At 39.5% G+C, this 17,023-nt stretch overlaps 3 protein-coding genes across 3 annotated transcripts; 2 read left to right on the top strand and 1 right to left on the bottom strand.

Moving 5' to 3' along the window:
- Positions 1 to 318: 318 nt before the first annotated feature.
- On the bottom strand, positions 319 to 1,003 carry LOC126576941 (uncharacterized). The gene is made up of 2 exons (XM_050238264.1): positions 794 to 1,003; positions 319 to 716 (listed from the first exon to the last, which is right to left on the bottom strand). The coding sequence occupies exons 1-2, from the start codon at positions 1,001 to 1,003 to the stop codon at positions 384 to 386; spliced, it is 543 nt and encodes a 180-aa protein (XP_050094221.1). The 3' UTR covers positions 319 to 383.
- A 589-nt stretch (positions 1,004 to 1,592) lies between these two features.
- On the top strand, positions 1,593 to 3,193 carry LOC126576934 (uncharacterized). The gene is made up of 3 exons (XM_050238252.1): positions 1,593 to 1,787; positions 1,870 to 1,988; positions 3,190 to 3,193. Exons 1-3 carry the CDS (start codon positions 1,593 to 1,595, stop codon positions 3,191 to 3,193), a joined length of 318 nt encoding a protein of 105 aa, XP_050094209.1.
- A 6,653-nt stretch (positions 3,194 to 9,846) lies between these two features.
- On the top strand, positions 9,847 to 10,444 carry LOC126576889 (uncharacterized). The gene is made up of 2 exons (XM_050238196.1): positions 9,847 to 10,041; positions 10,112 to 10,444. Exons 1-2 carry the CDS (start codon positions 9,847 to 9,849, stop codon positions 10,442 to 10,444), a joined length of 528 nt encoding a protein of 175 aa, XP_050094153.1.
- The last annotated feature ends 6,579 nt before the right edge of the window (positions 10,445 to 17,023 follow it).

The following is a 17,023-nucleotide window of genomic DNA, read 5'->3' as shown; positions in this document are numbered from 1 at the left end:
TGAATGGCACATGCAATGAAGAGATTGTATGTACGCCGTATGAGTGTATTGCAGTAGATCTAGGTACCTATTTAGTGATATTAATAATAATAAAATAGTCATATTAAGAATAGTAAATAGTTCACTAGTTTTCCACAGCTTTCATAGCATAGCTAAATTAAGAATTGCTTTTTCACTAACGCTGGGACATAGATAACGGTGAATTCACTTTCCTCAATAAAACCGATCTGGCTACCATAATTGCATATTTATTAAACAATTTACTATTTTCACTTTTGTAAATAGAATGCAGACCTGCGAATAAATCCTACAGTCGTTTCGTGATATTTTCCAACGTAAATACTACAGCCATTTTGCACGAAATCGCTCCAACTGACATGTTACTAGTAATAGAGATCATCGTATACACGGACAACGATAACGGCTTGGAACATTGTTTCGCCACTGTGCACTCCCTTGAGAATTAATTTCCACAGTCCTCTTGTGATCGGTTGCGGCAAGACTTCGGTGGGAAACTCCATATCCAGAAAATGCATCGAGCATACAGGAATGGGGCATTGTTCGGGTTCCGTTATGTGCACAACATCCTTCACTGCATTCGGGTACTCTCTATGCAGCAGGTCCATAAACTGGCAGAAACCGGACTCGGGCAAATGAAGCGGCATATGCTGGAACTGCTGATTACCGAGGCTACTGTGAAAGACGTCGGTGGAAAACTGTGCATAGGAAATGTGGAAACTGTTTTGCAATACGCACCGTGTGATAAGGCAAGCGGATAAGTCACAACACTCACCCTGAACGTATCGTCTATTGGTTGTTTTATGTGTATTGTACCGTTGAGAGTAGCCGTTGTGCGATTGTACTTGCGCACGCGAAGATCATACTGGAGGTAGTCGAAGCCCGACACCTGCTCGACCCGTTCAAACTGACCGTGCACAGCTATTGCCTGCTCCACTGCACAAGCTACCAAGGCTATGACCACACCGTACTGCCAACTAGACATTGTGCATTAAAACGAAGCAAATCCGATTGAGTGTCGGTTAAATAGTTTTCGATGCGATGCCAGCTTCTCTTTTGATTGGCGTGACTATTACCAATTAGAGTGCAAGTTCGTTGGATGACATGATCTGAATGATTGAAATTAGATTAACGAGCTACACGTGCATCAACAACAGCTACACGTGCACCAACAACTTCCTCTTTAAAAGCGTAATAACTAACATGTAAGTGATCCGGGTTCGGGAGTTTATGATTATAATGGCGATTCCATGTATCTCCTTTGTTCTTTGAATCGACGGAAAATGTAATTAGCTTACTACAAAATTCTAATTCATTGCGGGTGATTCATTTTTGAAAACATTTTTGCCAAAGCATAATTCAACATTGTTGTAGGTTAGCACTTTGTTTCAAAAACCATGTAGAGCTACTCACATGTTCGCATGTTTTTGATTCATTAAGAATTTGTAGCTAACCTATTCGTGTAAATGCATGAAACACTCATGTATTCAGCCAGCTTTGCATTGTGTAGGGTCCAATATAAGGCATGGGACAGTGAACAATGATCGCTGTCCACCGGCTTCCTTTCTCACACAATGATCTATTTCGTATTCATTATTTGTGGGCTCGTGATTCTAGCACAAAGCGTCGAAATCGTATTCGAAAGCTTCGAACAGATTTCAGGATACGAATTGTTTGAAACAACGCTAAGAGTGCGAAAGTACAATCGCACCACAAATGTCATGAACGGAACGACCGATTTAAAGTACGAGGTCAACGATACGTTGGTGGTAAGTAGTAACTAGTTTGAGATCAACGATCATTAGAAATACTTGATGCACGGCGCAATTCTTTTTTCACCGTGTATGGCAGACTTCCACGGATCTGTGGTACAGCAGCCTCGGAAATCAACAGTTCAATCACTACCCCATGAAACTACCAACTGCCGGAGCCTGTTCTTTCATCAAATCGCTTCGCAAAATGTACGAAAAGTACATCGTCGACATTCACAATTTGCCAGACGGAAATGAGTGCCCAATCCAAGCGCGGCAAATAAGGATTCATGACATGGTTTTTCCCTCTGATGCCGTTCCACCTGTCATACGAAAGGGGCTGTGGAAAGTGTTCATCATATGCTCGCTGCAGGATAGAGAGGTGTCACGATTTCAAATGACTTTGAAGGTTTACTCTGATGATTTTTCGTGAAATAAAACGACCATAGTATGGAAACGGGTCAGTTTTGATCCGAACAATCGATCTGTAATTTGGTTTAGCCAATCTGTTTTTTGAAACAGTATCAAATAGCACGAATACGCCAATCCAAAGCTTATTTATCAATAATAAATTGGAACGGATGATGAGTATCTGTGATGGTCGAGGGGAAGTATTTGTTGTCCTTTATTATCCTCTCATCACATCGGAAAAAAACTCAATGGCAACATGAAAACGGTTTTAATGATTATGAGTGTAAACAACAAATAAATGTAATAATGTTGCTCTACCAAAGTAGAAAGAGAAACATTTAATTTCTATGATATGATACTCAATTCGATCAAACCATCAAACGAAACTGTGTTTTGAAAAAAAAACCCGGGGTTCATTTTAGTAGTATAAAGGCGATCTTAATGATAATTCATACGTAGTCATACGGTCCAGTGTAAACAAAATCAGGTAATACTTTTTGATCTATAAAATAAAACAGATCCACATCCGATACCTTGTTCTACCCCTTGTGAATGTGTGTGATACAGTAAATGATTTAATCAAGCTATAATGGACAGGTAATATACTGGTACCCACTTCATTTGAAACTACAGTAGCTTTCTAGTCACTGATCATCGCACAACCATAGGATGAACGTTCAGATTCTATTCTTACGACTGATGATGTTCGCGTCGTTACTGCTACTTCCGTCGTTGGGAGTGCAGGTCATGTTCGAAAGAATTGAGCAGATTTCCGGCTTTGACTTGTATGACAATACGCTGCGAGTGCGCAAATACAATCGTACGATGACCGTCTTGAATGGAACACTACGATGGAAAGTGGATATGAACGATAGCATAGTGGTGAGAACAAATATCATATTATCGTAATTGATTATGTTTCAAAGCTATTGTATTTTCCAACATACCGCTCGCCCGTCCTAATGTGCGTTTTAAAAAGGTTATTACTTTTGTATCCCACCTTGTACAGGTAAAGACGGACTTATTTCACAGTGCGCTGGGCAATCAACAGTTCAACCACTACCCGATGAAGCTACCGACTGCAGGGTCCTGTACTAATTTGAAAAGCCTTCATCAGGATTACTACAAGTATATGCAGGATATCGTCAATCTACCCAATGGAACAGAATGCCCCATCAAACCGGGCCAAGTTGAATTTAGAGACAAACCGTTCCCATCCGAAGCTGTTCCGGAGATGGTTCCAAGAGGCCTTTGGAAAGTATTGATCATCAAGTCATTGGCGGGAGTGGAGTTATCGCGATTTGAAATCATTGTGAAGGCATATGCGAGCGGTTTCTGGTAACGACATTGATAATCCCACACTAAAATGCAATGCGAAACATGGTAACGGAGAAAGTTATGAAAATGCATCAATATTCTTCAACTACCAGCAGTTTTAGTTCAGTTGTGTAGAGATTGGTGTGTAGAAGTGTTATTTGTTTTGGAAAATTATTGCCAATCAAAAATATAAGCAAAAGTGCACGAAACAGTTGGATCTGCGTACTGGCATTACGTGTCGGGTATCTTTATCTGATTCAGAAAATGTCAAAATAGCTTCCGGTTGGATTAATGAGATCATTACACCGGATGCGTTGCAATTTTGAAAATCTCTTTTGTTCGATGCCAACCATAAATTGAAGGGCTAAGTCAAAAGATTACCACATGCTTATTTATTGTTCTGTTTGTGCCGGCGCACTTACAGCTAATATCTTCAAATATCAACAAGTCACCTGACACGCTAATTGTTCACGAACCACTGGTATTTTTATTTAAGCACACTATTGTCTATGACAAATGTGTAGTCATCGCACAGTAATCACAACATGATCATCCTAATTCAACTGATTGTCCAAGTGACATTGCTGGTACTTCCGTCCTTCGAAGTGCATATAATGTTCGAAAGAATTGAGCAAATTTCGGGATTTGACTTGTACGAAAGTACACTGCGAGTGCGCAAATACAACCGTACGATGCCTGTGTTAAATGGAACCCTTCGATGGAAGATAGAGATGAACGATAGTTTCGTGGTGAGTACGAATACAATTCCTTAGTGTAAGAACCATTATTGAATGTGTATCCCCCCACCCCTATGCAGATATCGACGGAAGTTTTCCACAGTCCACTGGGCAATCAACAGTTTAATCACTACCCGATGAAGCTGCGCAGCACAGGGACCTGCACAATTTGGAAATCCTTCTATGACGATTACCATAAGTATTTTGAGAATGTCTTCAACATACCCGATCGAGATGAACGCCCGATGAAGCCTAATCAAATTGAAATCAGAAACAAACCGTTTCCATCCGAGGCCATCCCCGATATTGTTCCAAAGGGCCTTTGGAAAGTTTGGTTGACCAAGTCGTTGGCGGGACTGGAGATTTTGCGATTTGAAGTAATTGTGAAGATATACAGTAATGGTTTTTTATAACGAAATCCAGTTCATCGCTCAGAAATGCGATGTAAAAAATGTAATTAATAATGTAGATAATGCTAAAGTTTAAAGCACAAACTCATCGTCATTGAATCTGCTTTATGTTGGCTCATTTTATATAATTTGAAATATGCCATTTTTAATAAAGCTCGCTGCATTGGATGCCCCATAAATTGGAGGAGAATCAGTTCTGTTGGATTTATGCCACCTAACCATACTTTATAGGTGTTTTGTGAAACCATCGAGCAAAATATCAAACCATAGTCATCCACAACCCACGGCAAGCAAGAAACGCTGAATTTGTGTTTTGACTTGTACGGTAGAACGCTGCAAGTGAGCAAATACTATCGTTCCCTTCACTAGTGTAGGATTTTTACCAACTAAACCCGCGCCCCTCCCAAGGCCTTTTAACACTCTTCGGTAGTACCTTGCTCCATCTTTCAAAGAGGACGTTAAACGTCCCATTCAACATCTGTCGATGCTCTCGCGAATGAGTGTTGCACTGGTACTGCCATTAGCTAACTGACCTGTGCAACCGATCTTCGCTTTCCTTCTCTTTGCCACTCGGCGAACCACTTCATCGTCGCGTGACTGATAAATTTGTTTACAGCATCAAAGCCAGCAGAGCCCTGACCTCTGTTCTCTGTCCTATGAAACTCGAACGCAACTGTGAAAACCTTCAACTAATGAATGTTGTACAAGCATGTACAAGCATTTTATTATCTACGGGATATCTGCCCGATTTCAAGTTCCCTGTGCTGGACAACATGAACCATCATATCACGGGAAACATTTAGAATAAGTGATCAAACATGTTTGCCATTAAAATACGCCACAAAAACTATAAATGCAGATACCAAACACCTTCACTAGTTCATTAATTTGCATCATTTAACAACTAACATGTTGTTTGTATACCGTTTTCTGGGATTGCTAGTTCTATACCCTGTGTCAACTCAAGTTATGATTGAAAGCGTGGAGCAATTGAGTGGATTCGAGAATTGCAAAAGTTCGCTTCGAGTGCGTAAATACAACAGCACTATAGCCGTCATCAATGGAAGTATCATCTTTCAAAAAGAACTCGACAATCGCTTGGTGGTAAGCATAGTTTAATGTTTATTGCGGTTAAATGTATATTACTTATATAAATTCGTCGAATCTACACACCTAGGCACATATGGAAACGTTCCACAGCATACTCGGCAACCAGCAGTTTAACTACTACCCAATGAAGCTACCAACAGTGGATGCATGTAGCTACTTGAAATCGTTACACAAAGACTATGGCCAGTACCTTAAGGATATCGTCAATTTCCCGGGTCCCGATGAGTGTCCAATTCCGATACGAGAGGTCATGTTCCTGAACAAACCGTTTCCACCCGAAGCACTTCCTAAAGTTCTAACAGCAGGACTCTGGAAATTCTTGCTCATTACAAAATGGCAAGGCGAAGAATTTTCCCGCATTCAAGTACTATTAAAAGTGTCCAGAGATATATTTTAATGAATGATACACCTACTACAATGATAAATTGTATCATTATTGCAACAGTGATAGTGTATGCGATGTTTCTCTGAAACTAGTTAATTATGTTTTGGTACCAATACAACACATATGAAAATCACATTCCTGGCAAAACTATCCTTCTACTCTATCGCCTTGTGCGTAGTACTGTTGTGAGCATCAAACAATCATCAATCTTTTTAGTAAATCTTGTATAATCCAAACGAGATAGTAAACCATAACACATCCGATTGATAGATAGGCGTATTTTTGTTATGCTGTTTGCAATGTATCGTGTTAAAAATTAGGAAGACGTTAGCTTTTGATCGATCTGGAAAGCTTGCTTTTCTCGCACAAAAAAAAAGAAAGCAAAATAAAAGTCAAAAATGGGGTTTCTTTCGGTGTACTATGATATAGATATCACGATCGATAGATAAACCATAAGAAAATAATGCTTTAATCAATCGATCATGATCAAACATTCATTACAACCAATCCTGTATGCTCCAAACTATATAGAAACTAGCTATCTCCGTGCCATTCATCCATGCTCGAGTCAGACCCTTCCATAAACCTCTTGGAAGAACAGGAGGAAAGAGATCGGCTGGGATTGGATCATCCTTAAGGTGAAACTGCCGCGCACTGATCGGACACTCATTTTTGGCTGGAGCATTCTTTAACTTTGCTAACTGATCTGGAAAATTTTCGTGAAGGTGATTCATCAAATCACACAAACCCTGAGTCGGCACTTTCATCGGATAGTGGTTAAACTGTTGATTACCCAGTCGGCTATGGAACAGATCGAAGCTAAACTGAATCAAACAATATCAACTGATTAGAAATACATTCATTTCTAGTTAGATTGCTACATACTCTCAACGTATTGTCGTGCTGGTGGATGAGGTGTACGGTTCCGTTTAGCACAGCAAGAGTTCGGTTATATTTTCTAACACGGAAATCAAACCACAAATATTCCTTCCCTAGCGTTTGACCAGCGCTTTCGTACATCATTTTAGAAGCTGCTGCTAGAGTTGACAAGCAGAGAATCAGCACAACACACACGAACTTCATTTTGTAAACTGCATCCGTTTGTAGCGGACTTCGGGTTTATATAGAGGCATTGTGATTACTTCTCGTGTCAATGATTAATTGCCGATAACTGCAAGCGGAAAGCTAAACAAGATAGTAAAGGAAGTACATATTGTTGTGGACAAATACCAAATTAGTTCGGTGCCTCGGTTCCCATCACAATATGAAATATGCAAATAATTTTTTTTCATCGGCTGCTTTATCAAAATATTGTAACATTAGTCGATTGTTCTTCGATACATTCTTAAATATGTGTTCCTGTGACCATTTTACTTGTCACCATCCAGTTTGTATATTCATATAACGGTTCAGTCGATTTTTTTATCGAAAGCTTCTTGGATTTATTAATCAAAACATAACAAAACAAAATATAATTACAGAGAAGCAGAATGAAATTTAGGGAAAGTTAAGTTGTTGATGTTAAGTTGAAAAGACAGGTTAATTAAAAAAAAACATTTTATCATCAATAGCAATTCACATTTCTTACAACCAATCCTGTATCCTAAAAACAATTGTATATCTTATTATCTCCTTGCCATTCTCCCTTCCGCGAATAAGAGCTTTCCACAAACCAGTCGGAAAGATGGGAGGCAAAGAATCAGCTGGACCCGGTTCATCTTTGATGTGCATCTGGCGCGTATTGACGGGACACTCATTCTGCGGTGGGGCATTCACTATAATTGGTACATATTCGGGGAAATTCTCGTACAGATGATCAATCATGTCACACAAGCCCTTAGTCGGCAGTTTCATCGGATAATGGTTAAACTGCTGGTTACCCAGTCGGCTATGGAACAGGTCAAGGCTAAACTATGGAGGCAATCGAAGCAACATAGTATTCTGCATTACTTCAAACATGCTTTTTCGTTGCTCTGGTCTTACTTACCACAACCGCATTGTCTGCCGTACGAAAAAGATCCAATGTTCCATTTATCACAGGCGTAGTCCGGTTGTACTTTCGAACGCGAAGATTCATCCAGAATATATCTTTGCCCACCGTTTGTTCAAAGTTCTCAAACTGCATTCGTGCAGCGCCAGCCAAACCGGAGAAGTAGAGAAATAGCACGATACCTGTAGCATTCATGTTGCGAAATGCAAATTGTGATTCATCGGAACTGTGACAGTTGTTTTATACTGTCCAGAATGCATTTTATCTCTCAGCAGATTAAGGTTTGTAAAAAACTGCATTGTGGATTCTATTGTACTCAAAATCTAGATAACAATTGATTGATTCAATCAACATTATTACATTTCATTAACAACTGACATTAGAACAGGAAGAACTGGCTATTCAGGCAGAATCACTTAATGAGTATCTTCCGTAGCCCATTTTGTACTGTACCTACTGAAAGTTCATTAATTCTGCGCTGATCCACATAAGTGCATGCAATGCATTATCATTAATAGAAATTTGAACTTTTATTAAATGTGATTCCCATTCATGAATGAGTCATACGAAAAGATAGTCAACAATCGAAAATTATTTGCTTAGGAATAGTGTGATCTTGAATAAATATTGAGTTTACTTAAAACACACTGTAGAAAATTTCATTAATTGTAATTTATTGCATAATCTCGCCGTAGTATTACAGTTTTTAATTAAGCAGAACCACTTACAACCAATCCTGGATGATCCACACTAGATAGCAACTGACTACCTCCGTGCCGTTCAGCGATGCTCGAGCCAGACCCTTCCATAAACCTCTTGGTAGAAGAGGAGGAAAGGCTTCGGATGGAAACGGCTCATCGATGATGTGGTTCTGTCGAGCACTGATCGGACACTCATTTTTGGCCGGAAGATGCCTAATCATTGGCACCTGCCCTGGAAAATCGTCATGAAGTTGATTTATCAACTCACACAAACCCTGAGTCGGCAGCTTCATCGGATAGTGGTTAAACTGTTGATTGCCCAGTCGGCTGTGGAACAGATCGAAGCTAAACTAAATGCAACAATATCAACCAGTTAGATCATTTACTAACAATTCTACTTAGCAAGAGGCTACTTACTCTTAGCGAATTATCTTGCAGGTGGAAAAGGTGCAGTGTTCCGTTAAGAACGGGCATTGTACGATTATATTTTCTAACGCGGAGATCAAGCCACAAGTACTCCTTACCTAGCGTTTGTCCAAAGCTCTCAAACTTCATTTTTGAGGCTATTGCTTTAGTTGGCAAACAAAAAAACAATACAACGCACATGAAATTCATTATCTGTACTACACGGTAAAGGTATGCGAGCCTTTGTTTATATAGATGCCCAACGATTGCTTCACGAGTCAATGATAAGCGGCAGTAATGTAATGTGATCCAGTTATAATAGAGATTTCATCGCAGTTTGCAAGAAGCGGCAACATGCCAGCAATTGAACATGCAGTGACAAATCAGCTTCTCCATTGATCTCTCGATGTAACACATGCTAGCGACCTGAAAACAATAAAAATGTATCCGATAATCGAATGTTTGCTTTGAGCCTTTGTGAGTGTTGAAAAGCAAAACAAAAAAATGCATAAAATACTTCGAAAAAAGTGCAAAACTTGTTTGCGTCGTTCGACATAAATTGATCTTCAATGCCACCACATTCGGTCAGACGTATGCTTTTTGTTAATAAGATGAACACATTTCTGTCGCTCGTGGTGGTACTGCTACCTGCCGCTCTCGCAATACAAGTGATCTTCGAAAGCATCGAACATGACGAGGGATTCGATTTGTTCAAAACTGAGCTCCGAGTGCGCAAGTACAATCGTACGATGACCGTTGCTAATGGAACGTTCGCGTGGAACGCCCCCGTTGACGATAGCGAAGTGGTAAGCAGTGCAGAAAACGAGCAGATACTTAAGCCAGTCAGCGTTTTACTAAGTTCGTACTTTGCCACAGGTATCAATGGAGCTTTTCCATAGTCCACTTGGCAATCAACAGTTCAACTACTACCCGATGAAAATACCGACATCCGGTGTGTGCCAGTTTATGAAGACTATTCACGACGAATACTCCGAATACTTGAACAACATTGCCAACATGCCACCCCTAGACGAATGTCCGATTTTACCTGGGAAAGTGACGTTCCAGGACAAGGTTTTTCCATCGAAAGCGGTTCCGCAAATGTTACCAACAGGACTTTGGAAGGCAATCGTATTCGCTAAAGAGAAGGATGCCATAGTCGGTCGTTTTACGGTGGTTGTTAAAGCATACAATGACAATTACTTTTGAGACGCACATTGTTGCCGATTTTAAAACATTCTTTGCTGATCGTGGATTGTTGTTTGCTCGCAAACTCGGATGCATATTGGTAAATAAAGTTATATTCTAGATTTGACCCTCTAAACATGGCATTTTCTTTACTAAATTAAAACTAACATCATGTAGAGCAACCAAAACGCAATATTAGGATTAGGTTAGTTTATTAATTCTTCATGTTCAGTAGCTGAAAGGACAAAGCTGATTCACGTATATAAAAAAAAAATACGTGCAGCGAACGAGGTGGAGGCGCACGGTAATGATGTGAATGTAATCGATTTGCTTGAATTGCAATACAAGTTCAAAGTTGTCGAAATACAATTTTAAAAGCGTGTGCCATCTGGTACTATAAAACGCCACCTGTACAAAAATCTCAAATAGCTGATAACCTCCTACTGTTCAAAAAGACCTTCATTTATTTCAATGCATATTTTGTTTTAAACAAATCATATGGAAACAAAACTTCCGCTCACCTTGACAAACACGTAGAATTCTAAGATTTTTACATCATTCAACAATCCCGTAATAACCACCTTCCAAAGCCCATTCCGTGCTATATCCAGTGCAACTTTCGAAGGTAATTCCTGATCAATGACATGCAGCTGGCGAATACTGATAGGACACTCGCCACGATCCGGTAAATTAATGATCATTGCCGCTAGCGTCGGATAAAGTTGATAAAGATGATCCACGAAAGTGCATGCACCCGCGGTAGGTATTTTCATTGGATTGTGATTGAACTGCTGGTTTCCTAGGCTACTGTGAAACATATTCATAGTGAACTGAAGTGAAAGATTCACTGTTAGAAATGATTCCGTACCGTTTCACGCCCAAACTCACCTGCAAACTGTCGTTGACGGATAACAGCACATAAGCCGTGCCGTTCAAAACAGACGTCGTTCTGTTGAACTTTCTCACGCGCAGATCGAAATTGATGTATTCCTCTCCGACCGTCTGATAGAATTGCTCAAATTCTGCCTTCACAGCATATGCCTCTAGCACGCAGCAGCAGAAAACAAGTAGCTTCAGCATAACCTTTGCTTTGTACACGGAACACAGGTTTCAAATGGAATGGCTAGTGCAAACGATCGCCACGGGACTTATATTATCGTAGGGCAAACAGATAATGCTGACGATGAAAAGTTGCTTAATCAGAGCCGTTTGCGCATGGCAGTGTGATAAACATGGCCGATCATTTGCGTGATATCGCTTAATTGAATGTTACCAAATGAACAATGGCAACACAGAAAAAATAGGTATGCATAAATCTTTGTTGGAAACTAGGATACGATCTAACTCACCTCATGTCTAGTATAGGTTTTCGCATCGCATTTTTAAACTCCTCCGTCGCCATTGTGTACAGCGAAGCATCCACCTAACACAACCCCTTGGAGGGCATTTGTGAAATAAAATCGATTTGGTGGTAACTATGGTAAGTTTGGTAATTAATAATTATGTATTGATATCATAATTATATTCAGGAGGCACTATCTAGCGTATGAATAAAGGGTATGAGATAGTATATCAGAAAATGCACACCACGGACATTTCGTACAAACATCTTGGGTAGGGATAGAGGGGTATGGTTCTGAAGCAATATCTTATCTACGAATATAACGCATATGAGGGTTCTGTAATGCCTTTTTGTTCTCTTTGGGAGTGTCCTGCGGTATTCTGCAAAGGGCAGACTGGACGTTGAATATAAAATACCGTTGCTGTTCGCATCCCGCATGCCTAATGAGCATATTAACAGTATTGACATTATTTATTTGAATTCAAATTCAAAATTCAATGCAAACCCAATTTTAATCGTTTTTAAAATGTTCAATATACTTTAACTCATTCTACAGGGTTCGACGCAGTTGTATAACCGTGTTGTGAACTTAATATAAAAACAATTAATTCAAGGTAACCTTCACAAACAAGTAGTACTCTAAGAGTTGCACATCATTCAGGAATCCCTTAATGAGCATCTTCCACAACCCTGGGGGTGCTACAGCAGGAATAAAGTCGGAAGGAAAGAGCTGATCGAAGACGTACATCTTGCGAATGGTGATGGGGCACTCGCCTGGACCGGACATATTAACGATTAACGCCGCGGCCTTAGGATAGTGTTGGTGAACATAATCTGAAAAGGCGCATATACCAGAGGTAGGTACTTTCACAGGATAGTGGTTGAACTGCTGATTTCCCAATGGGCTGTGAAAGATATCCATGCTGAACTGAGATATTCTGTCATTATGCTATGTATTAGTATTGGCAGTATTCCAATAAGAAGCTCACCGTGACACTATCGTTGGCGTTTACCAGCACATGAATGGTGCCGTTCAGAACAGACGCCGTTCTGTTAAACTTTCTTACGCGTAGATCGCAAATCAAATAGTCCTCTCCAGCGCTTTGATAGAATTGCTCAAATTCTGCATGCACAGCTTGTGCCTCTAGCATGCAGCAGCAGAAAACGAATAATTTGAGCATGGCTAGCACACGGAACACCGGTTTCAACTGCAATGGCATCATCCAATTATCCCATCGAGGCTTATATCAACTGATGCTAACTAATTATACTGACAATCGGAAGCTGCTTAATCATAGTCGTATCCGGATGACGAAAGAATATAATTGGTCGATCAATTTCGTTACTAACGTTTTATTAAATGTTAACTATGGTCGAGTTATTAAACATCATACCATCAGTGTCTATATGAAATGAAGGAAGCCTTATCTCTGAATTTATCATATTTTTTTTATTGAAATGCTTATATAAATTGTTCCTACAAAATGGAAATAGTTGAGGCTTACAGCGTTATCTTGCCTATTACCATCCGAATATGCAATCGCATCCGTTGCAGCGTGGCAAATTTGGCAAAGACGGCAATCGTAGAATAAACGTTAAACGTTACGTCGTTATTTTAAGCAGTAATTAACACAAACAATGAGGCATTGGTACCAATGTGACTTTAAAGTTAATTTTATCTCATAAGTAAGATTGCTTCATTCATTTAAGAATTGTCCTTTATACGAGGTTCCTTTTTAGTATTTCAGAGTATGGAATGTAAAACTCCAAAAAATCTCGAAGATAAAAGCGAAACAAGAAGTTTGATCAGTTTGTTAGAAACACTACTTAACCATTCTCTTTCATTGAACTAGGAAGTCACATGAATTATCGTTAAGTACAGTGAACACTTGGCTTATATTGTTATCTATCCTACATTCTGATTTATTAAGAGTTGAAATATTTTCTTTTCATTAACTGATTCGATTGTCGCTAATAATAAGCAAATGGTCGATCACTAGGGACGTTTTATTGCAAAAACATCGTTTGCAGTAATCTTAACAAACATGTAGTATTCGAAGTATTGTATATCCAGCAGGAATCCCTTAACGATCAACTTCCACAACCCAGGCCGTGCTACAGCTGGTACAAGGTCGGAAGGAAAGAGCAGATCGGAAAGGTAGATCCGACGAATGGTGATCGGGCACTCGCCAGGACCTGCCATATTAACAAATAACGGCACCATCTCTGGATAATATTGATGCACATAATCCGAAAAAGTGCATATCCCAGATTTTCCAGTAGGTACTTTCACAGGATAGTGGTTGAACTGCTGATTTCCCAGCGGACTATGAAAGACATCCGCTGTGAACTGATGTTACAGATAGATTCTGTGATTATGCTATATGTTATTATTAACAGCATTCCAATACTAAACTTACCGTGAAACTGTCGTTGGCGTTTATCAGCAAATGAATGGTGCCGTTCAGAACAGACGCCGTTCTGTTAAACTTTCTTACGCGTAGATCGCAATTAACATATTCTTGCCCAGAGGTCTGATAGAATTGCTCAAATTCTGCATGCACAGCTTGTGCCTCGAGCATGCAGCAACAGAAAACGAATAACTTTAGCATAGCTGCTATTAAATATACGAAACATCGGTTCCGAAGGGAATGGCCCGTATCAACGAATTAATCGAGGCTTATATCATCTGCTGGTAAACAGATTACAGTGACAATCGGAAGCAGCTAACCCGTTGGCGTTTCCGGATGACACAGTGATAAAACCAGTCGATCAGTTGTAATAATATCGCTTATCTACAATGATGGCATAGCGTGTTGAAATGAGTCAATCATGTATATGTTTCCATAAAAAATATAAATTATTGAATGTGTGTTCCATTTAATCGGATTGGTATTCTCATCGTGCAACAACTCTTTTTTCCAAACCATCGCTCGATTAGATGGTCATTGTAACATAAGCAATTTTTTATATGTTTTTTCTTGTTTACATCTCCCTTTATTGAATGTTTGGTATCGTTTCACAATTATTTCCACTGGTCTAGTAGCTTTCTGCTTAAAACTCATCTTGAGAGTTTTCTCACTACTTCAAAACTAGATTTGAATTTTCGCATTCCGTGTCATAAATAAGGATGAAATGCTCTAAATAATTTCTATCAGCCACCACTATCAGATGTCCTGATCTCCATAGATATGGAAAATGTGTACATATATATGATGAGCAATAAAAAATTGTCCGAGGAATGGCAAAAATATTTTTTATTCATTTAAATTTTGATCTAAAAATGGCTTAGACTATCAGAAATGAACAATTGTTTTGCATTATCTATAACAAACCATATTTGAATGCAAAAAATGTTCAACGATCTTCTATTTGAACAAATCATTTGCCGTTACCTTAACAAACACGTAAAATTCTATGATTAGAGCATCATTTAAAAACCCCTTAACGAGCATCTTCCACAACCCAGGCCGTGCCACAGCCGGTATGAGGTCGTTAGGTAAGCGCTGATCCAAGATGTACATCTGACGAGTAGTGATAGGACACTCGCCTTTACTCGGCGCATTAATGATCATCGCCGCCACCATTGGATAGTATTGATAGAGATGATCCGCAAAAGCGCATGTACCAGAGGTAGGTAATTGCACAGGATAGTGGTTGAACTGCTGATTTCCCAGGCGACTGTGAAACGTATCCAGGCTGAACTGATATGATAGATATATTTTTATAATAGTATTAACAGTACTCGCCACCACCAAACTTACCTTGATACTGTCGTTGGCGTTTACCAACACATGAATGGTGCCGTTCAAAACAGACGCCGTTCTGTTAAACTTTCTTACGCGTAGATCGCAATTCACATATTCTTGCCCAGAGGTCTGATAGAATTGCTCAAATTCTGGATGCATTGCTTGTGCCTCTAGCATGCAACAGCAGAAAACGAATAACTTGAGCATGGCTAGTACACGGAACACCGGTCAACTGCAATGGCAAACATACGGCTCGTCCGTCCTTATATATGTTAAAAAAAAACTGCAATGACATCCTCCAATTATCCCATCGAGGCTTATATCAACTGATAGCTTTTAACAGATATACAGAGAACAGATTATACTGACAATCGGAAGCCGTTTTAAACGGAGGCGTTTCCGTAATGCACAAGAATATAACCGGATCGTAACGTTTTATTAAATGTTATCAAGGATCACATCTTTAGTGTTGACATGAAATACAAGAATGCATATCAATTTTTTTATATTTTTTTTTTGTATTGAAATGCTTCTATAAATTGTTTCTGCAACCGAGGAATTGTTCACAGCGTTTTCAATGCTCCTTCCTGACCGAACATGCATTCATGGGTGACCCCATCCATTGCAGCATGACAAATTTGGCAAAGACAGCAGTGACTGCGAACAAACGTTAAGGAAAATAGTCCAATCAAATTAGTGTTTAAGTTTGTGGTATGTAAAACTCCAACAACAAAAATCAAAGATAAACGCGAAAGAAAAGATTGCTTACTAACATTGTATTTCATATTTAATCAGTTTGTTAGTTGAGTAGTGTCAACCATTAACTTTCATTGAACTGGTAAATGTGACTTGCCTCTATGAAGAGTCACAGCATTGCGTCGTTGAGTTGAGTTCTCGTACGTGCAAAACAGTGGATATTACATTTAGTGGGCTGGTATATTTATGTTTATTCAAATCAATGAAACAAGATTGGTTTGCGCGCTGGCAACGATAAGCAAGTGGCCGAATGGAACACTAGAGACGTTTCCGTCCAAAATAATCATTTGCGGTAACCTTGACAATCATGGAGTATTCAAGCAGTTCTGCATCATATAAGAATCCCTTAACGATCATCTTCCACAGCCCAGGCCGTACTACATTTGGTACAATTTCAGAAGGAAAGAGCTGATCAAAGACATACATCTGGCGAATACTGATAGGGCACTCGCCTGGACCTACCATATTTACGACCATTGGCACCACCATTGGATAGTTTTGATGCACATGGTCCGCAAAAGTGCAGACACCAGTATGTCCAGTAAGTAGTTTCACAGGATAGTGGTTAAACTGCTGATTTCCCAACGGACTGTGAAAGATATCCGATGCGAACTGATATGATAGACAGATTGTGTTATTATGTTATAACATATATTTCCATTAACAGTATTCCACTATTAGGCTCACCGTAAAACTGTCATTCGCGTTTATCAACACATGAATGGTACCATTTAGAACAGATGTCGTGCTGTT

This window comes from Anopheles aquasalis, chromosome 2, assembly GCF_943734665.1.
Source record: "Anopheles aquasalis chromosome 2, idAnoAquaMG_Q_19, whole genome shotgun sequence".
In the NCBI taxonomy this organism is placed as follows: domain Eukaryota; kingdom Metazoa; phylum Arthropoda; class Insecta; order Diptera; family Culicidae; genus Anopheles; species Anopheles aquasalis.
The sequence above is the reverse complement of the archived record's forward strand: the minus strand, read 5'-3'. Positions and strand labels throughout refer to the sequence as shown.